The 23212-nt window shown below is 45.1% G+C and overlaps 15 protein-coding genes across 15 annotated transcripts; 8 read left to right on the top strand and 7 right to left on the bottom strand.

The window, feature by feature from the left end:
- Window positions 1-51: 51 nt before the first annotated feature.
- On the top strand, window positions 52-966 carry HPODL_04155 (Monomeric glyoxalase I; the record flags this gene model as incomplete). The annotated part of the gene is made up of 1 exon (XM_014078939.1): window positions 52-966. One exon carries the CDS (start codon window positions 52-54, stop codon window positions 964-966), a length of 915 nt encoding a protein of 304 aa, XP_013934414.1.
- An 84-nt stretch (window positions 967-1050) lies between these two features.
- Window positions 1051-1491, bottom strand: HPODL_04154 (peptide methionine sulfoxide reductase msrB; the record flags this gene model as incomplete). The annotated part of the gene is made up of 1 exon (XM_014078938.1): window positions 1051-1491. One exon carries the CDS (start codon window positions 1489-1491, stop codon window positions 1051-1053), a length of 441 nt encoding a protein of 146 aa, XP_013934413.1.
- Window positions 1492-1528: 37 nt separating this feature from the next.
- HPODL_04153 (uncharacterized protein) lies at window positions 1529-2413 on the top strand (the record flags this gene model as incomplete). The annotated part of the gene is made up of 2 exons (XM_014078937.1): window positions 1529-1553; window positions 1587-2413. The coding sequence occupies 2 exons, from the start codon at window positions 1529-1531 to the stop codon at window positions 2411-2413; spliced, it is 852 nt and encodes a 283-aa protein (XP_013934412.1).
- A 34-nt stretch (window positions 2414-2447) lies between these two features.
- Window positions 2448-4856, top strand: HPODL_04152 (ATP-dependent RNA helicase CHL1; the record flags this gene model as incomplete). Its single annotated transcript, XM_014078936.1, has 1 exon — window positions 2448-4856. The coding sequence occupies one exon, from the start codon at window positions 2448-2450 to the stop codon at window positions 4854-4856; it is 2409 nt and encodes an 802-aa protein (XP_013934411.1).
- A 95-nt stretch (window positions 4857-4951) lies between these two features.
- On the top strand, window positions 4952-5980 carry HPODL_04151 (ATPase GET3; the record flags this gene model as incomplete). The annotated part of the gene is made up of 1 exon (XM_014078935.1): window positions 4952-5980. The coding sequence occupies one exon, from the start codon at window positions 4952-4954 to the stop codon at window positions 5978-5980; it is 1029 nt and encodes a 342-aa protein (XP_013934410.1).
- An 83-nt stretch (window positions 5981-6063) lies between these two features.
- Window positions 6064-7395, top strand: HPODL_04150 (Subunit of phosphatidylinositol (PtdIns) 3-kinase complexes I and II; the record flags this gene model as incomplete). The annotated part of the gene is made up of 1 exon (XM_014078934.1): window positions 6064-7395. The coding sequence occupies one exon, from the start codon at window positions 6064-6066 to the stop codon at window positions 7393-7395; it is 1332 nt and encodes a 443-aa protein (XP_013934409.1).
- Window positions 7396-7538: 143 nt separating this feature from the next.
- HPODL_04149 (Ribonucleoside-diphosphate reductase large chain) lies at window positions 7539-9989 on the top strand (the record flags this gene model as incomplete). Its single annotated transcript, XM_014078933.1, has 1 exon — window positions 7539-9989. The coding sequence occupies one exon, from the start codon at window positions 7539-7541 to the stop codon at window positions 9987-9989; it is 2451 nt and encodes an 816-aa protein (XP_013934408.1).
- Window positions 9990-10008: 19 nt separating this feature from the next.
- HPODL_04148 (uncharacterized protein) lies at window positions 10009-10884 on the bottom strand (the record flags this gene model as incomplete). The annotated part of the gene is made up of 1 exon (XM_014078932.1): window positions 10009-10884. The coding sequence occupies one exon, from the start codon at window positions 10882-10884 to the stop codon at window positions 10009-10011; it is 876 nt and encodes a 291-aa protein (XP_013934407.1).
- Window positions 10885-10960: 76 nt separating this feature from the next.
- Window positions 10961-12169, bottom strand: HPODL_04147 (Ribonuclease T2-like 1-A; the record flags this gene model as incomplete). Its single annotated transcript, XM_014078931.1, has 1 exon — window positions 10961-12169. The coding sequence occupies one exon, from the start codon at window positions 12167-12169 to the stop codon at window positions 10961-10963; it is 1209 nt and encodes a 402-aa protein (XP_013934406.1).
- A 127-nt stretch (window positions 12170-12296) lies between these two features.
- HPODL_04146 (Nucleolar complex protein 2) lies at window positions 12297-14342 on the bottom strand (the record flags this gene model as incomplete). The annotated part of the gene is made up of 1 exon (XM_014078930.1): window positions 12297-14342. The coding sequence occupies one exon, from the start codon at window positions 14340-14342 to the stop codon at window positions 12297-12299; it is 2046 nt and encodes a 681-aa protein (XP_013934405.1).
- A 79-nt stretch (window positions 14343-14421) lies between these two features.
- On the bottom strand, window positions 14422-17838 carry HPODL_04145 (DNA-directed RNA polymerase III subunit RPC2; the record flags this gene model as incomplete). Its single annotated transcript, XM_014078929.1, has 1 exon — window positions 14422-17838. One exon carries the CDS (start codon window positions 17836-17838, stop codon window positions 14422-14424), a length of 3417 nt encoding a protein of 1138 aa, XP_013934404.1.
- An 86-nt stretch (window positions 17839-17924) lies between these two features.
- HPODL_04144 (RNA polymerase II transcription factor B subunit 2) lies at window positions 17925-19559 on the top strand (the record flags this gene model as incomplete). Its single annotated transcript, XM_014078928.1, has 1 exon — window positions 17925-19559. The coding sequence occupies one exon, from the start codon at window positions 17925-17927 to the stop codon at window positions 19557-19559; it is 1635 nt and encodes a 544-aa protein (XP_013934403.1).
- Window positions 19560-19575: 16 nt separating this feature from the next.
- On the bottom strand, window positions 19576-21588 carry HPODL_04143 (Essential subunit of Sec63 complex (Sec63p, Sec62p, Sec66p and Sec72p); the record flags this gene model as incomplete). The annotated part of the gene is made up of 1 exon (XM_014078927.1): window positions 19576-21588. The coding sequence occupies one exon, from the start codon at window positions 21586-21588 to the stop codon at window positions 19576-19578; it is 2013 nt and encodes a 670-aa protein (XP_013934402.1).
- A 335-nt stretch (window positions 21589-21923) lies between these two features.
- On the bottom strand, window positions 21924-22252 carry HPODL_04142 (uncharacterized protein; the record flags this gene model as incomplete). The annotated part of the gene is made up of 2 exons (XM_014078926.1): window positions 21924-22144; window positions 22177-22252. The coding sequence occupies 2 exons, from the start codon at window positions 22250-22252 to the stop codon at window positions 21924-21926; spliced, it is 297 nt and encodes a 98-aa protein (XP_013934401.1).
- A 133-nt stretch (window positions 22253-22385) lies between these two features.
- On the top strand, window positions 22386-23210 carry HPODL_04141 (Proteasome subunit beta type-7; the record flags this gene model as incomplete). Its single annotated transcript, XM_014078925.1, has 1 exon — window positions 22386-23210. The coding sequence occupies one exon, from the start codon at window positions 22386-22388 to the stop codon at window positions 23208-23210; it is 825 nt and encodes a 274-aa protein (XP_013934400.1).
- Window positions 23211-23212: the final 2 nt, after the last annotated feature.

Below are 23212 nucleotides of genomic sequence, written 5' to 3'. Positions count from 1 at the left end.
AAATCGAATTTAAAGGAAAAAAATTACTCCGACATCTTTTTTATCTTAACCATGTTCACTAACCACACCTGTTTGCACGTTTCAAATTTGGCCAAGTCTGTTGGTTGGTACACCAACACATTTGCCATGAAGGCAATCAAGCAATTGGAGACTGCAAAGTATACTTCTGTCTTTGTTGCGTTCGATAGCAATGGCCACCCACATGCGGGCAAACCACTGGCCCAGAGAGACGGAGTAGTCGAGCTGCGCGAGCTTAAGAACTCCAATGCCAAGGTTTACGATGGAAACTCGGAACCATATAAAGGATTCGGCCATCTTTGTGTCTCGGTCAACAATATTGCCAAGGCCCAGGAAGATTTCCTTGCTAAGGGAGTGAACTTCAAAAAAAGGCTCGAAGATGGAAGACAAAAGAACATTGCTTTCATTTTGGACCCGGATGGATACTGGGTTGAGTTAATTGAAAACGCTCTGGACGAGGCCACCACCGTCAACCCAGTTGCTTACAGAATGAACCATTCCATGATCAGAGTCAAGGACCCTAAGGTGTCTCTCAAATTTTACCGTGACCTGCTAGGAATGAAGCTTTTCAGCACCAGAGACTTCCCCGAAGCTCAATTCACCTTGTATTTCCTTGGCTTCGAGGACGACTCGTATGTTGAGAACAAGGAGCAACCAAAGCCACAAGCTGCAAGACAGTCCATTATCGAACTCACTCACAACTATGGAACCGAATCCGACGACTCGTTTGCCGGCTACTATGTCTTTGACAAGGACACTGACAAGGTGGTTGGCTTTGATCACATTGCCGTCTCGTACAAGGATGTTAAATCTGTCATTGACAAAATTGGTGACAACGCTAAATGGATCACAAAGTTTGGCGAAAATCCAGACTTGAAGGAGACTGCTCTGTTGACAGACCCAGACGGATACAAGATCCAGTTACAATCCTTCGACGCGTTGTCGTAAGTGTGATTTTTTTTTTCGCCGTACTAATGATAGGCCTGATTCCAAGTTATGATTAGACCTTATTTAGTATAAATAGCGTCAGCCTTATTTATTATCGTCCTTAGGGTTGAACTTCAAACTAATGGAATTAACACAATGTCTTTCGTCCGTGGGAGTGTTGTAACCTTCTCCTTTGAATATATGTCCTAGGTGGCCACCGCAGGAAGCGCACATGATCTCGATTCTCTTCATGCCGTGGGAATTGTCCTCCTCCGTGATTAGCGCGCCTGGAAGAGCCTGATAAAATGCCGGCCATCCACAATGACTGTCGAATTTGGTGCTTGATTCGTACAGTGGCGCATTGCAACCTGCACAATGGTAGATACCTTTGCCCTTGAAGTCTGTGTACTTGCCCACGTATGGTCTCTCTGTTCCCTTCTGGCGCAGAACAGCAAACTGCTCAGGGTCAAGAATTGCGCGCCATTCCTGTTCAGACTTCTGTATTTTTGGCATGTTGGATAAAGTCCTAATTGCTCTTCTGAACATAAATTAAATATGAAAAAGTAACTGATTTATTTATTATATGGAGCCTCTGCAACTAGCACCAGGTACGTATTACTAATAAAATTGCTGACCAATAGAGCCGCTTCAGAATGCTCTAGAGCAAATTCTAGTTGACCAGGACTATAAGGAGGAGAATCAGAGCATCCCATGGCCAGAAGTGGTCCCTTTGATTGGGGCTCTTATAAAAGCCGTGGTAGTCGAGATATACCATGCAGATGTCTCCTACGTGGCGCGCACTCCCTTTGACTCTATTGGTGAGTCAATTGAGAAGTTTATTGCTCGCTTGGAGTGTAGACTAGAGACAAACTTTCCTACTTCTCCGCCTTTCACCATTTACCATCTCACCGAAACACTACTTCTGAAATCACCGGGATTCGAGCCAACGCGAGGCTTGAAGACGCGACTTCATGAGTTCAAAACAACCATTCGTAACACAGTGACCAATGACGAAACAGTCATTGAAGCAGACAACAATTATTATCAATCTGGAAACGGGTCGACAGAAACACACGAAAACGAGGTAAGTGCATTGAAATATCTGAGAGCTTTGGAGCGTAGCATACTTGTGCAAACATCCATCGAGGAGATCAATCAGCATCTAGCAGAGTATGGTTCTAGGAACACTACGGACTCAAATGGTGAGGTGCCTCCTGAGGAATCGAGTTCGATCCAAATGAGTCCAATCGGCTGGATTGATGAAATGCGCGCTTTGGCAGCACAGGACGCGACTACGGAGGCATCTCCCAAACGGTTAGGTTCAGAGCCAGAGGACGACAGACTTGTAAAACGGACCAAGAACGAGCGCGACCAAGAAGATGAGAAAACTAATGCAGAGACGGGAAAGCAAAAAGAAGACTCGGAGGGCGAGTCCGACATTTCGACTGGAGATATGAGTGTGGATTAGATAGGAAAAAAAATTCTTTGATTTTTTCGCGTGCATGGGGGAGGTGGTGATCCATGAACGACGATTTAATCACCCGTATACACCTTATGATGTCCAGGTGAAGCTCATGGAGGCGATCTATGACACTCTCACAGGAAATTATAAAGTCGGCATTTTCGAGAGCCCAACAGGAACAGGTAAGACGCTGTCTATCATCTGTTCGACAATGACGTGGTTACGCGAGCTGAAGCAGCGGCAGAACGCCATTATCGACGATGATGACGATGACGAGCCCGAATGGGTTCGCCAGGCGTACCGTGAGAAAATAGTTGGACGGATGGTCGCTGAGGCTCGGGAATACGAACGTCATCTCGACGAGCTGGCGAAGACCCAAGGCAAAGCCATTGAGAATAAGATCAAAGAGAAAACACATACTCGCAAGCAAAGAAAGGTGATTAAAGAGGAGGATCTTGTCCCCGAGGATTATTTTGAGGACGAAACTTCAGAGGATAGAAACACAAAAATAGCTAACGAAATAAAGCAGCTCCTGGCTCAGGTGGAAGGCAGGCCGGACACAAATGACAAGGCGACGAAGATCAATCATTGTGACAGCAAGATATTTTTCTCTTCGCGGACGCATTCGCAGCTGAGCCAGTTTGGACAGCAATTGAGACTCACCCATTTTCCGTCCTCTTTGGAAAGTGTCGAGGAGAAAACAAAGTATCTGGCATTAGGATCCAGAAAACAGCTCTGCATTAACGAAAAAGTGAGCTCTTTAAAAGACGTCCAGCAGATCAATGAAGCTTGTCTGGAGTTGCAAAGGAAGAAAGACGGAGAGAAGGGGTGCAGCTATATGCCAAGGCCAGAAACCGAAGATCTGACCACTCAGTTTCGCGACCTGACCTTCTCTGAAATTCGAGACATTGAGGAGTTGCACGAGATAGGCTCTCACTACAGAGTCTGTCCTTATTACAGTTTGCGACGAGGCATGGAAATTGCCGAAATTGTGTCCATGCCGTACCAACTCTTGCTTCAAAAATCGACCAGACAGGTTCTGGGGCTGGATTTGAAAAACAGCATTGTGGTAATAGACGAGGCCCATAATTTGCTAGATACAATATCTTCGCTCAATTCTGCCACTATCTCCCTCAACGAGTTGTTAAAGGTTCGCAAGGCGCTCAAGAGCTACACCACAAAGTTTGCTTCCCGATTGAATGCAGGAAACAGAATCAATCTCGCCAAGCTCAGTAAAATGATCACTATATTGGCCAAGTTTTTGATGAAGGATGGCGAAAAGAAGGCAGCAGGAACAGAAATCAACGTGACTTCGATCTTTGACGATACCACTGGTGATCTGCTCAATTTTCACTCCTTAGAGACGTATTTGACCAAGTCCAAAATTGCATATAAATTAGAGAGCTATATGGAAAAGATTGACGAAAACTACAAAGCTGGAACACCAATACTTTTCAAGATTCGATCCTTTCTAGAGTGTCTTTCCAATCCCTCGAAGAGTGGTAAATTGTTCTACGATAGGGATTCCGCTGATGGAATTGCCATGAAGTATCTTCTTTTAGATCCCAGCGAAGCATTTAGGGATGTTGTTGAAGAGTGCAAGTGTGTGATACTTGCAGGAGGAACAATGGAGCCAATTTCCGATTTTATCAATTTCCTCGTGCCCTATGTCGAATCCAAACAGATCAAACATTTCAGCTGTGACCACATCATTCCGGCTTCAAATTTGGATGTTTATCCGGTTAAGAGCCGTCAGGGGGTGGAGTTTGAATTTTCGTTCGATAAGAGAAACGATAAGAAAATGATCGATGCACTTGGCGAAACTATCTTGGAAATGGTTGCAGTCGTGCCTGATGGAATGGTTGTATTTTTTCCCAGTTACAAGTACTTGGACCAGCTAGTAGAATTGTGGAAAAAGAGCGGGCACTATCACCGTATTAACCAGGTGAAAACTATTTATACAGAGTCAAGAGAGAACGCGGTGGATAACGTCTTGCAAAACTATTCTCAGTGCATACTTGAGCGCAGGGGAGCTGTTTTATTTGCCGTCGTGGGAGGAAAAATGTCGGAGGGAATCAATTTTTCAGACGAGCTTGCGCGTGCAGTGGCGATGGTGGGTCTTCCTTTTCCAAATTTAATGAGTGGTGATCTGATAGCCAAGAGAAAATATGTGGAGTCGAAAACGATCGAGATGGGAGGCTCTCGCGAGGATGCGCTAGCGAATGCACGCGAGTTCTATGAGAACATTTGTATGAAGGCGGTGAACCAGAGTGTGGGGCGTGCCATCAGAAATATCAGAGATTACTCTGTGATTTACCTGATAGATGTTCGGTATGAACGACCACATATCCAGAAGAAGCTATCTGGTTGGATCAAAAAACGCATAGAACGTGGCGGAGAATTAAGCGAGGTCATCAAGCAAACGAAACGGTTTTTCATGAACAAATAATAATTGCATAATAAATACCCTTCAGCTTCTGGCTAACAAATTAAACTAAAGCCCAAAAATACAGTAATTTTTATTTATTCTTTAAATTTCCATCCATGTCTGATTTCGAAGTCGAACCAAGCCTTAAAGATATAGTGACCCACGAAAGTCTGAAATGGATTTTCGTCGGTGGAAAGGGAGGTGTCGGTAAAACGACGACATCCTCGTCCATTGCCATCCAACTTGCCCTCCATAATCCAGCCAAGAACTACCTGCTTATTTCGACCGATCCTGCCCACAACTTGTCTGACGCGTTCGATCAAAAGTTTGGCAAGGACGCCAGAGTTGTGGATGGTATCTCTAATCTGTCGTGCATGGAGATCGATCCGTCTTCATCATTGGAGGAATTCATTGCCAACAACGGTTCTGGTATGGACCAGAACGATCCACTGAATGGCATGATGAGCGAAGTCACAGGCTCTATTCCAGGTATTGACGAGGCGTTCTCATTCATGGAGGTCCTGAAGCATATCAAGAATCAGAAAAACGAAGATTCGTCGGTGATCAAGTACGACACTATTGTTTTTGATACTGCTCCTACTGGACACACGTTGAGGTTCCTGCAACTGCCATCCACATTGGAAAAATTACTGGGTAAATTTAACGAAATCAGTGGGAGATTAGGACCGCTACTCAACATGATGGGTGGAGACCAAAAGACTGAAATGTTCAACAAGCTAGCCGAGATCAAGACGCAGGTGACTGAGGTGAACAAGCAATTCCAGGATCCTGACCTCACTACATTTGTCTGTGTGTGTATCTCGGAGTTTTTGTCGCTATATGAGACTGAAAGACTCATTCAAGATTTGACCAAATACCATATGGACGTCAACTCGATTGTGGTGAACCAGTTGTTGTTCGCAGATGACGATCAATGCAAGCGTTGTCAGTCCAGATGGAAGATGCAACGCAAGTACCTCGACCAGATGGACGAGCTCTATGAGGACTACCATCTTGTCAAGATGCCTCTACTGGGTAATGAGATCCGTGGTGTTCATAACTTGAAGCTGTTTTCCAAGTTTCTAATTGAACCATACGATCCTAAGGCCCACAAGGATGTTGTTTTTTCGTTGGAAGAGAGATAGAGGTGATATATAGATTGCTAATAAGAGTGCTACCATATATCAGTCGAGAAAAAGACGGCTGTGCAATTACTTATTCGTTTATTATGGCTCAATATACATGTCAACGGTGCAAGCTCCTGTTGGTCATTGATGACTCTTTGCAAGGCTTGAGCAATGCACAAAAGCATTTGCTTACACTGAGCTATGGCCAACGGCCGAATGAAGACCATCCGAAGGATTTAGATGAGTATCCTATTCTTCCTGCAGAACGGGTCACATTGTTTGAAGAGGCCTCAAAAACCAGTGGTAGTAAGCCACTCGTTTCCAGCAAGGGATCTGAGGCCTTGCACATTGACGATGGGTCGTTTGTGATTTTGGAAGATAAAAAACAGCCCTCAATGGATAAAGTGTCGGTCAGCGAGCGAGTGGCGTCTTTAGACAACATCTTCAGCATTCTCTCCTCCAAGTACGAGATTGACTATCCGGTCTGTACAGACTGTGCATCTACATTGATAGACGAGCTGAAGCAGCAATTTGAGCAGATGACAAAGGAAAAAGACACATACGTGCAATTTCTCAAGAAACTCACAGCACAGAGCGGCCCAAATAGAAAGAAGGCCCAAGACTCTTTGAGCGAACTGGCACTCCTAAAGGAAGAGGAGACTAAACTGCTTGAAGAGCTGGAAAAGGCAGAGAAGGAAGAGGAACAATTGACGCAGCAATTAGTAGAAGTTGAACAGGAACTGGAGGATTTAGAGAACCAGGAGAAGGAATTCTGCCTACAAAAGAACGCGTACGATCTCGAGCTGATTGAATTTGTGAACGAGCGAGAGCGCATCAAAGCTTCATACGAGTATAATCTAAACCGATTAGACTCCTTGCGCAAAACCAACGTGTTCAACGACGTTTTCATGATTTCACATGACGATCAGTTTGGCACCATAAACGGCCTTCGACTCGGAAACCTCGATAACGTCAAAGTATCCTGGCACGAGATCAACGCCGCTTTGGGCCAACTTGCGCTTTTGTTGGCCACCGTAGTGCGCATATTGGATTTTCAGTTGGACGGATACCGCATTATTCCAATGGGATCTACGTCGCGGATTGAAAAATACAGGAAAGACCGAAATGGATCAATATCTAAGCAAACACTGGATTTGTTTAGCAACGGAGAATTCTCCATTGGAAAGATTTTCACCCATAACCAGCTGGATGCAGGAATGGTTGCCCTGGTAGACATAGTCTCACAAATTGGTCGCAAGCTTAAACAGCTAGACGAGTCGAATGACTTGCCCTACAAAATGGCGGAAGACAAAGTTGCCGGTTATCCCATCAAACCATCTGCACGCAGTTCCAACGAGGAGTGGACCTCTGCATGTCGCTATCTCCTCACCAACGCCAAGTGGATACTAACTTATTGCATAGCTCGTACCTAATCTGAGATGGTGTACGGATGTAGTGTTTTTTTTGTTCCACTCGTATGCTTAAAGAAGAAATCATATTAGGTGCATATTTTTTTCGTTAGAAAACAGTTAAAGGGCAAAGAGCATTGTTTTGTCCTGCACATGGGTCGAAAGCTATGACAGCAGACACAAAGACAATCGTTAAAGACTCGAAGAGTGGGAAGGAGTCTGTTTTTAGCAGAGACATATTGCGAAATCACTTGTTGTCCCTTGCACAAGGACTAAATACCGAGTTTGTCAGCATTGATGTGATTCTTGATAAAGTCGTCAGTGGTCTCCCCGAAAGCCTCACTGTTCAAGAACTGCTCGACTTGACAGCAGAAGTGAGTGCTTCCCTGACTACAGTCCACTACGATCATTCCTACCTGGCAGCAAGAGTGCTAGTTCGTCATTTGCAAAAGCAAGTATGTGGTAGTTTCTCAGAAAATGTGAACCGAATGAGACAATATCGTCCCTCGCAGTATCGAAGTTTCAAATCTCTCATTGCAGCAGATGTCCATGAAATTGTGAACAAACATGCTGATGTATTGAATAAAGCCATCGATTTTGATAGAGACTTGGAGCTGGACTACTTTGGCTTCCGAACTATGGAAAGATCATATTTGCTGAAAATGGATGGAAGACCATGCGAGACTCCTCAGTATTTGTTTATGAGAGTGGCCGTCGGGATACACAAAGGTAATATAGAACGGGTTCTTGAAACATACAGACTTATGTCCCAAAAATACTTCATCCATGCTTCGCCTACGCTGTTCAACGCCGGTACCGAAACGCCTAATCTATCCTCCTGTTTTCTTCTCGCAATGGATGGGGACTCTATAAATGGCATCTTCAGAACAATTCACAAGTCCGCCCTGATTTCTAAAGCAGCTGGTGGAATTGGAATACACGTTTCAAACATCCGTGCTGCCGGCTCTTACATTTCTGGAACTAATGGTACATCCAACGGACTTGTGCCTATGGTTCAAGTCTTCAACAGCACCGCAAAGTATGTGGACCAAGGTGGAAATAAACGACCAGGCGCTTTTTGCATGTATTTAGAGCCGTGGCATGCGGACGTGTTTGAGTTTTTGGACTTGAGGAAAAACCATGGAAAGGAAGAAACGCGCGCAAGAGATTTGTTTTATGCTCTGTGGATACCAGATTTGTTTATGGAGAAGGTCGAGAAAGATCAAGAGTGGTGCCTTTTTTCCGAGGATCAATCGCCTGGACTCAGTGACTCTTATGGAGATGAATTCGTCAAGCTTTACAACAGGTATGAACGTGAGGGTCGTTATATCCGTAAAGTGAGAGCCCAGAAACTATGGCATGCGATATTAGTTGCTCAGACGGAAACAGGGAACCCTTTCCTGCTGTACAAGGACGCCTGCAATAAAAAGTCTAACCAGCAAAATTTGGGTACCATCAAGTCGTCCAATCTCTGTTGTGAAATCGTTGAATATTCATCCAATGAAGAGACAGCGGTCTGCAATCTAGGCTCTTTGGCACTTCCTTCTTTTGTACACGATAACAAGGGAGAAAGGAAGTTTGATTTTAAATTCCTCCATGATGTCTGTAAGACTCTGGCTCGGAATTTGGATACGGTGATTGACGTGGGGTCTTATCCTTTGCCGGAAGCTGAGGTTTCAAACAAAAGACACAGGCCAATTGCTATTGGTGTGCAGGGTCTGGCTGATGTATTTTTCAAGCTGCGAATGCCGTTTGGTTCTCCAGAGAGCCGGAAACTAAACATTCTCATATTTGAAACAATCTACCATGCAGCTTTAGAAACCTCAGCAGAGCTGGCCGAGATATACGGGCCGTACGATTCCTATGCCGGATCTCCAATCTCAAAAGGAGTCTTGCAGTACGATTTTTGGAATGCTAAACCAAGTGATATGTGGGACTGGGAAGGTTTGAAAGCTAAAATTCATCGTAATGGTGTCAGAAATTCCCTATTGGTTGCGCTAATGCCTACCGCCTCGACATCGCAGATCTTTGGCTTTACGGAATGTTTTGAGCCGATCACCTCAAACATGTATTCAAGAAGAGTTTTATCGGGAGAGTTCCAGGTTGTGAACAGGTACTTGATCGACGATCTCGTGGATCTGGGTCTGTGGGGCCCAGAAATGAAAAACGAAATCCTTCGAATGGAAGGATCCGTCCAAGCCATCGAAAGCATTCCTGCCGACACCAAGGAAATATATAAAACGGTTTGGGAAATTCAGCAACGGGCACTTATAGATATGGCTGCAGACCGTGCTCCGTTCATTGATCAGTCCCAGAGCATGAACCTATTCATGCGGAATCCGACCATGTCCAAACTGACAAGCATGCACTTTTATGCATGGAAGAAAGGGTTGAAAACAGGCATATATTATTTGCGAACCCAAGCTGCCGCATCTGCTATCAAATTCACTGTCACCCCCTCTAGGTTCAAAAGAAGTATCTCAGAGTCTAGGGATACTACCAAAAGACGCAAATCGAACGGGAACGAGGTCACCGAAGGTTACAACATTTATGATAAAGATAATGTTCTTGCTTGCAAGGTTGGAGATCCAGAGACTTGCGACGCTTGCTCGAGTTAATACTGTAAATAGTCATCAATTAGATGCCAAAATGGCTCACATAGGCAGCGAATTTGCGGGCGGTAGAGCCGGAAGGTAGGTCGATTTTGGAAATGCTTAGCACACTGAGGGCCGCCAGGGTCGTGTTGAAGAATATTATACCATACGCATTCTTGCGGGCTCTTCGGCTAAACCACCGCAGGTAATGCAGTGCTCCAGCGAGAATATGGTAGGATGTTACTCCCACCAAGGTAAGAAGACCCGTAGCTCTGATGAATGGGCTTTGTGCGACGGCCCAAGCAATGTAGGATAGATCCACCATGGACGAGTCTCCATCCACTGCTAATGGCCCAATTCGTTGGTGCAAAACGTGAAGCGTCATCAATGGAAGTAATAAATAGCCAGAGAACCGCAGAGGCGTCAGTCCTAGCATCCTGAAGCTTAACGAAGGTCTAGGTCCGAGACCCAATAAATATGTGATTCCTCCAAGCCCGCTGCTTTTATCAATCTCTGCCTCTTTCGCGGACGAAATTGCCGGCGACGTTTTCTTCCGCAACCCGCCATACTTCACGTAGTTGTCCCACTTTTTGGCAAATTGCAGAGCTATGCCACTCAGGACATGAACGCAAGCTGACGCAAGCAGAATAGTTTCTGAGGATCCCGTTTGGTATAGTTCACGGCCCATGGATATCACCTGCTCGGCAACATCAATTCCAGCAATAGGTGGAGCAAGGACGACGCCTGATAGATGGATCACTGTAAAGAGACCCATTGGAATAGTAGAGTACTTTTGGAGAACTGCTAGAGTCCGCACGACTTTGAGACTTAGTCTGTTGGATGATGGAGTCGCCGGAATTCCTATCGGGATTTCGTCCCCGGAGATCGGTTCTGGAGACACCGGACGTAGCGAAGACATGTCAAATTTGCAAATCAGCAATAAATCAGGATTATCTCTTTTGCTTACTATGTATAAAATCTATTGGATAATTTTTTTATCTGGTCTCGTAAATCAAGCTAAAGTTGACATTTCGACCAGAGCCAGGCATAATAGGGACCTGCACGTTCCGAGACGGCACCCTATCAGCAGACCATCCTGATTGGCCTCCATAGGTGACATATCCCGAGGATGAGTCGTAGTCGAATTGCGCAGCAGTGACTCCTCGACCACAAGCAAAGTAGCCATCGGAATCGATACCACAGACGCCCTTTGACGATGTAAGCTGGTAGCCACCGAAACTTGCCTTGGACAGCTTATACGTGGCGCATGTACCCGAGGCAAACCATTTGCCATTGCTGATCAGACAACCAGCCTGATTCTCGAGCTTGAGGTAGCCCCCGTTGCCGGTCGGTGTGGCCGTGCTCGTGGCTGAGGTTTCAGTTCCTGTGGCGGTGTTAGTAGATGTAGACGGGGCCTTCTTCAGAGGAAACTTGATGCCGAAAGCCGGGCAGTTTGAGGAGATAAGAGCATCAATTGGAACGTAGTTGCCGTGGGGGATGGAGCCACGTAAGTGATGGAAATACCACACTTCGTTTAGGGCATGGTTTCTGTCACATTTGAAGTAGACCTCCTTGCCGAACCTGGACTTGAGTGCCTCGTCAATCTGCTGTTTGGAGTAAGTGTGGGAGTCCGAAGGCGTGATTCCAGCAGCCTCAAGCCATCTGTAGGTGGGCAAGCCCTCAAACAGCTCAACTGACTTCCGGAAATAATCAACCACTTCTCTATTGGTCTCGAAGTTCTGGTAGCAAGAGGGTTTGATAGTGCTCAAACAGGTGCCGTGCTTGTTAAATTCGTGGACCCATAAATTATTGTCGTCGCCCTGGTAGTCCTTCCAAACCTCATGCATTCTTTCTAGTAATTGTTCCTCGCCAAATGAGGTCAGGACTTCCTCGGCATTGGAGATCTGCAGCGAACTGTCACAGAATTGGTTGTATGTGCCGTCACAATTGTCGGGCCACAAACCATGCAAAGTAAACATATCGTCTGGGCCTGTGGGATAATCGTAGTCCCAGAATTGCGTTTGCAGCAAAACTCCCCCGGGATACTCAAAACAACAGGTATCTGGAATTTGCGAGGAATTTGTGCACGATAACGGGATATCAGAAGGACACGAAGACATGTCTGCCTTAAATGCCGAGCTGTAATGTGCAGCGGTGGTGGACACGATGGCCACCAAATACCTCAAAACTAAGTGAGATACCATGCCCGTGATTATTATTTTCCCTAATTGGTTTATCTTTTTTTTGGCTGTTATCTATTCAAGCATTATTTTTACGTCTATCAGTCACGAAAACTAACAACTGTGGCCGGCTGCCAATATACAAAAATATTTATTCTTCCTCTTCAGACTCCACGTCGACCTCTTCAGCACCACTCACGTCGCTTCCACTGCTTCCTCCATCGGCGTCGCTCTCAAGAGATTCGCGCAAAGCCTTTTCACGAGTCTCTTTCACCTCACGCTGCACGGCAACGTATGCTCCCAATGGTGTCTTTTGCCAATCAACTTCGTGTAAAAACATGCCAACCTCAACTCTATTGTTAGGTCCAAACTCAACGCTGGATCTCTCTTTCTCGATATATTTGGCGTTGGAGTTGAGCTTGTCCACCAGGGCGCCCAGCTGTTTCACAAGCTTGATGTTGGTGGATCTCTTCATGTAGCGTCTCAAATAGATCACAGCTGGGGTGATCAGCTCTGGAAAAGCGATGCTCTTGCAGTGCAAAACAAAGAATTCGGCCGCCAGCTCAACAACCTGCTCAATGAGTCCCTCCTGGTAAACTCTGCTCCCAAGGTACTGCTTAGGAACCTTGATGACGTAATCAAACGCAACGGCCTGGAGGTGAGCATGTTTTGGTTTCTTGGTGACAGCCGAAGAATTGAGCACTTCTGCAACTAGTGGAAAGAGTGGGATGTACACGCCTGTGTTTTGGGATAATCTAATTAACGATCTGATAAGGTAGAAGCGCAAGGGGAAAAACTGGGCTGTTGGTAGCAGTCTGATAGCTCCCAAAGTGACCTGGACCAGAGGATAGATTAACTGCCGCAAAGGAGTCTCTTTCTTATTAGCCTTTTCTGTCTCTGGATGACAATGGGCAGAAATCATTCTAGACCAGAAATCTAGCGAGTGACAGTACTGCCAGTTGTAAATTGCCTTGTAGCTGTCCTTGGTGGTGTTGTTGACGCTGTTTCTCAAATGGATAGCCAGCTGACGAATGTATTCAAATCCAACCTGGAAGCTGAGAGTTTGGTCAATTCCAAAAAGCTCCACGGCCGAGTTTTTCTGGAAGTTGATCATAGGCATTGTGTGGACGTTGGTCTTTCTGCATTTTTTAATGAAGCTGGAGTAAGTACTTTTCAGAACCAGCTCAAGAATGGCTTTCGGATATTCTCTGCTGGAGTTATTGAGGAATGCAAATGCCGCTATTTGCGTTTCCACGTCTTGAGAAGAGCTCCAAACATTCACCACCGCGTTCATCATCTCCTTGATGAGCTTTCTGTGAGAAACATAGTATGGAAGCAGCTCTTGAACAGACTTCAGCACCAAGGTGGCTGTCTCCGTATTGGTGATATCGTTGAGGAGCAATATCAGCGAACCAGCATGAGACTTGAGAAGGGTGCTGATTTGAGCGACTTTCTTGTTCGAAGGCAAGTTTCTTGTCCCGTGAGACGAAACTTTGTATGGCACTAATTTCTGAACACTTAGAGTCAGTTCTTGCAAAGCGAGAAACATCAGCTTGTGGAAAGCTTTTTCGTCTGTAACGCTGTATTTATACGTTCCTGAGGATCCAGTGTGAACTGCAGCTTTGAAAGCAATGACAACTGTTTTGAGAGTTTTGATTGTAGGCTGGTCTGACCTCAAGTTGGCCTCCCATTGTTTGATCATATCCACTGTCACTTCGATAGTGTTGCCTTCTTTGTCCTCCTCTACCTCATTCTTTTCTTCTTGTTCCACATCTTCATCGTCTTCATCATCGCTCATTGCTTCAAGTGGATTTATAGGCTTGAAATCCAACAGATCCTTGTCATTTTCCTGCAAGTACTTGTAAAACTCGGGATCGTCTTTTTCCAGGTCCTTCAAATCTTGCTCGTCAAATTCTGCCTCACTGCCGCTAGAACTGCTGTCATCCTCGCTCTCTTCGTCCTTTTGTTTCTTTAACGTTGGCTGTTTAGGGACCTCTATGTCGGCATCGAAAAACTCTTCGACATCCATATCCTCAAAAATCTCTTTATCTCTTTTGTCCTCAGGTTGGGGAGCAGGACCAGAAGACCCCTTCTTTTTGTGAAGCTTATTGTACTTCTGTACCTTCTTCCGCTGCTCAATGGTGTTCTTCAGGTTCTTCGCCTGGAACTTTTTTGTGGACTTCTTCGCCTTAGCCATAGTGAAGATAGTTTTAATTTTTTCAAAAAAAATTTAAAAAAATTTTAGATCACATAATTTTTCAGATTATTTACCCCGTCTAGAAAACATCAGCCATTTTCAGTCTTGGTGCGATGTTCATCGAAATCAGCTCTTGGAATAACAACTTCGCGGCGTACGGAATCGTCATTTTGACCACTCCCTCACTTGTCTTACAAGAAGGACACCAACTGTTGTATCCCATCAGTCCACAAGAGTTGCAAACATCGACGTCAAATGCATCCGAGCTCAACATCAACCGTTCCAGTAACAACTGCGATGCGCCATACGCAATCACACAATCTCTCTCCATCTCTCCCAAACGTAAACCACCATCTCTGGAACGGCCCTCCGTAGGTTGTCTTGTCAGCACAGCGCGGGGACCTCTGGCTCTGGCGTGCATTTTATCCAGCACCATGTGCTTCAATTTCTGGTAATAAATCGGACCAAAGAAAATGTACGCTTGCAACGCTTCTCCTGTGATTCCGCTGTAAAGCATATCTTTTCCGCTGTAGTTGAATCCTTTGTCGATGAGTATCTGCGACATGTCCTCCAGCTTAGATCCGCCAAAGCAGGTTCCATATTGTAAAGATCCATCCAGAACACCTGCTTTGCCAGACACCAGTTCAAGCATTTTTCCAACCGTCATTCTCGATGGGAAACCATGTGGATTCATGATAATATCTGGACTGATTCCGTCGTCGTTAAATGGCATGTCCTCCTGCTGTACAATGATACCACACACACCCTTTTGGCCGTGACGAGAAGAAAATTTGTCACCCAGCTCAGGACGTCTGGTCTGTCTCAGCAACACCTTAATCAGGGCCTGGTCATTGTCGCTCACAGACATCATCACCTGATCAACAACACTCGAAACAGGCGCACGGTAGTTGACAGGAGTTTCTCTATGCTGTTGCTGTTGGTTGATGGTAGGTTGTCCTCCAACAACGCTCTCGGTTGCGTTTGTTGGCACGCATTTATTGATGTATGTTTGTCCGCTCTGCACTTCAACGCCGACTTCGGCCAATCCGTCTGGACCTAAAGCTTCATGTTGGAAGATTGGCTTTCCGTCTTCTTTCACCCTCATTCCTGCCAAAATATCCTTTGAGTGGTTAGGGTATCGCTTCAGCACCGCTGTTGTCTTCCGCAGCACCTGGCAGCGGCCAAATCCTCTATCAATCGAAGCCTTATTGAGCACCAATGCATCCTCAATATCGTAACCCGAGTAAGACATAACGGCAACGGTGGCATTTTGACCGGCCGGCAGCTTGTCGTAGTCGATCAATTCGATCGTCTTGGTTTTCACCATTGGCTGTTGGGGATAGCACATCAAATACAACAAGGTATCAATCCGACGGAACTGGTTATAGGCGATGGCTCCTATAGCCTGCTTACCCATCGCACATTGATACGTATTTCTTGGCGATTGATTATGGTGAGGATATGGAATCAAACCGGCCACAGCACCAAGGACAGTGAAAGGCTCGATCTCTAAATGTGTAGTGCTGCCAGTTATATCTTTCTCGTAAAGCGCGATAAGAGAGTCGTTTTCTTCGTTAACATCCAGGTATTCAACAAGCCCGTTGGTGAGGAAATCATCAAAGGACCACTCCCCATCGCGGAGGCGTTTAAGATGCTCTGCGGTGACTTTTGCTTTGCCGTTTTCCACAATGATGAGTGGTCTGCAAATTCTGCCACCGTCGGCCGCAATATGAACCGCTGACTGATGGACGTTGGTGAAGATGGAAACAAAGGCAGAGAGCTTGCCGGTTCTTCTCAAATGCCTGAATTTAGAAACAAACACGTTGGGGAATCTGGTAGTACCAATGAGAGTACCGTTCAAGTGCACACCAAAAGTCCCGTTGTTATGCAAGGTAGAGCTATCTATGACCGAAATGTCTTCAGCACCCAGAATGTAGCAAAGTTTCTTGATGGGGTCCTCCTCGTCATCAGTGGTGATGTGAGTCATCAGTGCTAGGTTCTTGACCAATCCACAGGCCTCTCCTTCAGGAGTATCGGAGGTGCAGAGCATACCAAACTGAGATGGCTGCAAAGCACGCGGTCCAGACACTTTTCTGGACTTTTCGAATTGAGACGAAATTCGTGTCATCATACCAAGAGCTGAAATATACGACAAACGACTCAAAACATGGGTGACTCCTGCCCTTTCCATCTTGAATCTTTTGAGGGACCAGTTACCTGTAGAAATGGCTCTATTCAAACCAGTGGTAATGTTGCTTGAGTGGATATTGATATGGAGCAAAGCGTCAAACTCAGAAACTCGGCTTGGTTTCTTGAGGATTTTATCCAGATTGGCCTTGAAATCGTTATTGAATTTTTTGAATAAATCCTCAAACAACAAAGACATCAGTTGGCCTGCCAGCTCTAACCGTTTGTTACCCACATAATCTCTATCATCAACCAACTTTGGATTGTGCATTGCCATTATCACTCTGCGCGTCATGATGGCTATATACAAGGCTTTTTCTTTGAAATCAAGATTCTCAACAGTGATGTGCGCGATGACGGTGGTGGCAATAGCCTCGATACCCTCTTGGAGAATGCTGAGCTTGGGAGCATTAAGTCTTCTGATGGTTTTCACTTTGCGTCCAATGTACTCAAGAGCTTCTTTCTGAGAATAAATTCCAAGCTTGGCCGCCTCTTCAAAATTCACAGCGAAGAGATCCTGGTAGACTGAATCGTTACCGCACACCAGCTGCAAGATCTCCAAGTCTGAAACAAGACCAGCAGCCTTCAAAACAATCACAATCGGTATTTCCTCGCTAATGGAGTTGTGTTTGAGGTATATCTTATCGTTTTTCGTAACCACATAGGTTTTGGATTTTCTCTCGTGTGTAGAGGAGGTGACCGAAGCCTGCACAATATTCTTCTTTTCGTCGGCTTCGACGATGATTCTGTTCTTGCTTAATTGCTCTTGGACCAAAATGACCTTCTCTGTACCGTTGACAATGAAATATCCTCCAGGATCCAAAGGGCATTCGTTGAGGTACGCCATCTGGGCCTCATTTTTGCCGTTCAAAATGCACTTATTTGACCTCAACATTATAGGCATGCGTCCAATCTCAAGATCTCTATGAATAATGATTTTCCGACCTCTGGTATATTCAACATCCACATAGATGGGAGCACTGTAAGTCAGATCACGGAGTCTACATTCGTGAGGCGGAAGTAGAACCTCGGTCTCATTCGGATTTCCTCCGCTCTTGTAACCAACTCTGATATCCAGATATTTCAAATAGAACTCCGGATCAACATCACTCAACACCTTTTCGTTGGCTTGAATGATCTTCTTCAGATCTGTGTCCACAAAGAAATTGAACGAGTCCAAATGCTGTTTCACCAACCCTTTCACCTGGAGAAAGGCTGGAAGCAAGTTCCATTTATCCTCGGCGGTGTTGATTGGGTCCGTCAGAGATTTCCCCTTGTAGGACGGTTGCAGCAGATCCTCGAAGGACATGTACTATCAGTAAAAAATTTTTGAATTATTTTTTGGGCTATATATTTTTCTATAAGAGTGATTTTTTTTCCTGATCCATCTTCAACATGTCTGAGCCGTCCGCGTCATCAGGCCAGTCAGAACTCTTTAAATCGACGATTAATGAGTATCTTGACAACTTACCTGAGACCGTTCATTTACAGCTTTACAGGTCGCCTGAAACTTGTCTGGCCGTGTTCCGATTATTACCATCGCTCGCAAAGTTTTACATCATGACCATGTTGTTCCAAGACGCTGCAATTCCCTCTACTGATTTGAACCGGTGGATTAAGTCTAGCTCTTTCAATGGGTCGCGCAACTTAAGCAAAATTTATCAAAATGACTCGCTAAAGCGACTTAAAGCATTGAACTTGCTCAAGGAAACAAGACGTATATTCACTCATCCGCAAACTGGCCAGACGACACAATTACCCTTTGTCTCGCTGAATCCAACCTTTAGACAAAGCTTTAGAAATGCATTGACAGGAAGTCGAGATGCAAACGAGGTTGTGGAGGATAACAATCTGGAAAGTATAGAAACGATAAGCGTTGAGTTTCTGGACACATATTGTTTGCACAGGTGGGAGAGCATATTGCATTTTATGGTGGGCTCGGAAACTAAAGAGCTACCAAGTGTGGGTGTTTTAACTTTACTTAGATACAGCGGGTTGATGGAGCTCCCGTCGGACAGAGAACAAAGAGAGCATCTAGGCGATGACTACGAATTTCAGCCCAAATTACAACAGTCATCTTCCATTCAAACACTAAAAAACTTGCTCATTACACAGAACGGGTTTCAGTTTCTTCTGCAAGATATCAACTCTCAAATTTGGACACTATTATTGCAATACTTAAAAATGTCTGAAAAACTTATGATGAACCCTGTCGAGGTACTGAATTTTATCTTCATGCTGGGGTCCTTGGAGCTTGGACAAGGATATCCGGTGGATCCATTGAGTGATACGCAGAAGATAATGCTGGACGATCTTATTGATTATGGACTCATTTACACTCCTTCAAAGACAAATAAAAAGATATTCTATCCCACGCGATTGGCAACGACCCTGACTTCCGAACACACGAACTTCAAGACCTCAGCGGCCGTAATCGACCAAGAAATCACAAACTCGAAAAACAGCAACAACCAAGGCACTATCGTGGTGGAAACCAATTTCAAAATATACTGCTACACATCTTCGCCGTTGCAGATTGCCATCTTGAATCTGTTTGTGCATCTCAAAGCCCGGTTTGCAAACATGGTTACAGGGGTAATCACCAGAGAATCCGTTCGTCGCGCTCTGATTAACGGAATCACTGCAGACCAGATGATCAACTATTTGGGTTCTCATGCGCATCCTTGGATGGTGAAGCAAGCCGAAGACAAATTAGCACGCAAATTAGAACTCGAAAGTTCTATTGGTAATGCTGCGGGTCAAAGACAAATAGACCTCGAAATTCTACCGCCGACAGTGGTGGATCAAATTAAACTTTGGCAATTAGAGCTTGACCGTATCCAATCATTCAAAGGTTATCTTTACAAAGATTTCTCTACCGACTTGGAGTTTGAAAAGCTGCTTACTTATGGTGAAGAAATTGGCGTGATTGTTTGGAAAGACCGCGCTAGAAAGCGGTTCTTTGTTACCCAGGAAGGTAACGGACAACTACTCGATTACGCAAATAGGATCATACGGGGTAATAGCTAATGACATTCGACCACATCTAATTTTTCTTCTCTTCCTCCTCCACATCAGTATCTGTATCTATATCCGTCCAGTCAATTTCTTCCTCCTCTTCTTCCTCGGACTCGTCGTCAGAACTGCTGTACTCATCCTCAATTTTACGCACGCTCTCTCCACGCATCTGGGCCAAAGCACCAGCAAGAGAGTCTTCTTCTGGATCTTCAATTTCGTACAGATCTTTGTTGGCCGTCTCAATCGGCTTATTCTCGACTTCCATTACCAAAGGAATGTCCAAATCTGAGCCAAAATAGACTAAATGCCTTAAAGCAAGGCGGAACTGGAATTTTCCTTCCTCATTAGGTGTAGGAGCAGTAAGAGGGAATTTAAATGTGGAAACAATGGCCTTGGACTCCAAAAATTCTTCTTGAGTCAATCGGAGATTGGAAAGGTCGACTTTGGAAACATACTGTGGGTTCTCTCCTAGCTTTCCATCCCTCTGGATTATCAAGAATGCAATCCATCCGTTGTTTTCTTTCAGGTATTCTGGATCAGGGAAGTAAACAGGAGCCGTAGAAAGCTTGATCGCCGGCTGGTCCTCGACGATCTTCATTGGATTTCTCAATGTTTCCAGAGTTTCCTGCTCTTTAAGCTGCGTCTCCCGCACCTCTTCGCTCAACTTTGAAGTTTCTGGTTTAGATTTATGGGCCGGAGACTTGACCAGGAATTTCAGACTGATGTGCACCGTAGAATTAGGAGGAACATACGACTCACCGGTGACTTTGAACTTGCATTCCAGAGGCTCGATAAGTGGGATTTGGGAGGCGAGCTTAAGGACCTCATCTGTGTTTGCACAGCTCAGGAATTTTTCCGGCTTTACACTTAGGTTTTTCAGCAACTTACCTAAAGTGTAGATTGGCTGTTTGGTATCCAAAGCATCCAGCTGGACGCCAGGAAGCTGCAAAATTTGTCTGTATTTGTAAGCCGTGGCGTTGTTTTCAATATTGAGGGCCTGAATAATGCATCTGTGTGCCTCCACTAGTTTCAAGCAGATATCAGTATTTCTGAAATTCGATGCGATGTCGATGAACCCGATAATCAATTTCGGAGTTATAGCCACAACTTCCAGTTTCAGCTGTTCGTCCTTGGAATCGAGAGTTTTCCTCTCCAGATGAGAAAGAAGCAGCTCCAAAACCTTTTCAGGGGTGAGAGACTTGTCAATGGATTTGTATTCGGTAGCAGAACTGAGGTACTCCAGCACCGTCTCAATCTGATATAGTTTGGCAGGATTGTAGTTGATCAGAATATCTAGGAAGTGAGCAGCGGTGTCAACGTGAAGTCCTTGTTTAGTGTATGATCTGACACCGTTCCACCACGAGCCAACAACACTAGGCAAGATAATAGCAATAAGAAGAACGTAAGCTATCACAAGTAGAGGTGAAATCTTGCCCTCAATTAGGAATTTCGGTAAGGCTATTCCGTGCTTGATGTCTCCTGGCCCGTCAGGGTTGCCGTATTTAAGGAAATTCTCCCGAACGGCGTCGTCCGTCAACGCCTTGTAGGCCTTGTTGATCAACACGTAAGCAGAATCGACGGCCTCAATCTCCTTCGGGGTCATCTTGGACGTGTCCACCTTATCTGGATGGAATTTCAAAGACATTTTCCGGTAAGCGGCCTTGATGACCTTCTCAGAGGCAGATTCGTCGATTTGAAGGATTTTCCAAGGATCGAAGTTAGTTTCTCCGATGACCACTTCCTGTACCATGATCTGGTACATTATGCCAGCGACAAGCAGCCAGCCCAACGCAACAAGAACAAATTTTCGTGAAAAGATGCTCTTGGTCCGCTTTTTGCTCTTGTAGTGTTTTTGCGCCGATTCGTTGTATGGTCTGAACCATGACACGGGGCGTAATTCGTCCACGTCTTTCGAGCCACGAGTCAGGTTTTCCCTCACCAATGACCAAGTGGCTGGCACAAGAGGCACCAGCACACTTGTCAGCGCAAAATACGGCCACGTTTCCGAGTTTTCGTCGTAGTCGTATCTGGATTGCGACATGGAAAAATAGGAAATTGAAATAAATTACGATTTTTTTTAGGAGTTAAAGGGTACACGAAACTGGTAGCAGGAGAGTAGATTTTGATTTTATTGTCTTGCTGGGATTTGAGCCCAACTGGGTCGCATTCAGACTTGCTAAAGCTGTTAACATTGGCAAAAGGTGTGGTATTGAGAAGGACGGTGGGACGTCATAGAATTGATACCATTGACATTCAACTGCTATATATTTTCAGTACGTGATGTCTTCAGCGCAATAAATTTTGCAATGAAAAGGTCATATCCGACAAGGTCTGCTCTAGTTTCATACATTTAAGTTCCACTTCACTGGAACAACTTTATCTTATAAGGTATTCTGCTCCACCCGTGTTAACGTCTTCAATCTCGATCTCATCTAATGGACTGTATCTGAAACGAGAAGACAGAAAGTTTCTGCTCTCGAACGGAACTGGTCCAACATTTGAGGTATTCTGAGTGCTGGAAGCGGTAGACGATCCTGCTTTGGTTGGCATCAACTGGTTTGGAGCACAAGGATGTGGGCTCGGAGGGCCGGATTTTTCTGACATTAGACCTCACCGTATGAATACTTACTAGTTATCACATGGGGACCTCCCACAAATTTGATACTGGGGACGTATTTGGCTAGCGTTGGAACTGACACTCTCATGATGAATGATGTAAATTATTTATTCTTTGTGCGGATTTCGAGTCCGAGTCGATCATCCCCAATCTTGCGTCGGTCGGCCCAGATATCGTCCTGTTCAAAAAAAATCAATCGAGAATTATTTTGCCACTCAATCATGAATCACGATCCTTTCCACTGGGGAAAACCATTGGATTCTGTCTATGGCCCATACAACACCCAAATTGCACAGGCAAGCAACCAGCGCCCAGAAAACGTTCGCACCAATGCTGAATTCCCTTCGATGCATACTCAACAACCGATGATCACAGGTACCTCGGTCATTGCTGTCCGTTATAAGGATGGTGTCGTCATGGCAGCGGATAACATGGGTGCCTATGGATCCCTTATGAAACTGGACGATGTGGAGAGAATTATTAGAGTCGGATCTGAGACAATTGTTGGAATTTCCGGTGATATTAGTGACCTGCAGTACTTGGAAAGAATTCTAGACGACCTCGCAGTGGAGGACTCCTACGACATGGAACAAGATAATTTGAAAGCCAGCTACGTTCACGAATACCTCACTAGAGTGTTATACAATCGCCGGTCTAAGATGGATCCGCTGTGGAACGCATGTATCGTTGCTGGTTTCGACGAGGAAGGCGAGCCATTTATGAAATACGTTGACCTTTTGGGCGTGTCTTATGCTTCCCCATCTTTAGCAACAGGGTTTGGAGCACATTTGGCAATTCCTTTGCTTAGGAAAAAAGCAGATACCATGAAAGATGTTGAGAAGCTGACCAAAGAAGACGCCGTCAGCTTGGTGAAAGACTGCATGAAGATTTTGTTTTATAGAGACGCAAGGTCCTTGGACAAATACACTTTATGCGTGGTGGACAAGACGACAAAGAACATTGAGTTCCACAAAAATGTCAAGTGCGAGGATATGAAGTGGGACTTTGCCAAGCATATCACGGGCTACGGGTTACCACAATTATAGGT

Source organism: Ogataea parapolymorpha, chromosome V, assembly GCF_000187245.1.
Source record: "Ogataea parapolymorpha DL-1 chromosome V, whole genome shotgun sequence".
In the NCBI taxonomy this organism is placed as follows: domain Eukaryota; kingdom Fungi; phylum Ascomycota; class Pichiomycetes; order Pichiales; family Pichiaceae; genus Ogataea; species Ogataea parapolymorpha.
The sequence above is the reverse complement of the archived record's forward strand: the minus strand, read 5'-3'. Positions and strand labels throughout refer to the sequence as shown.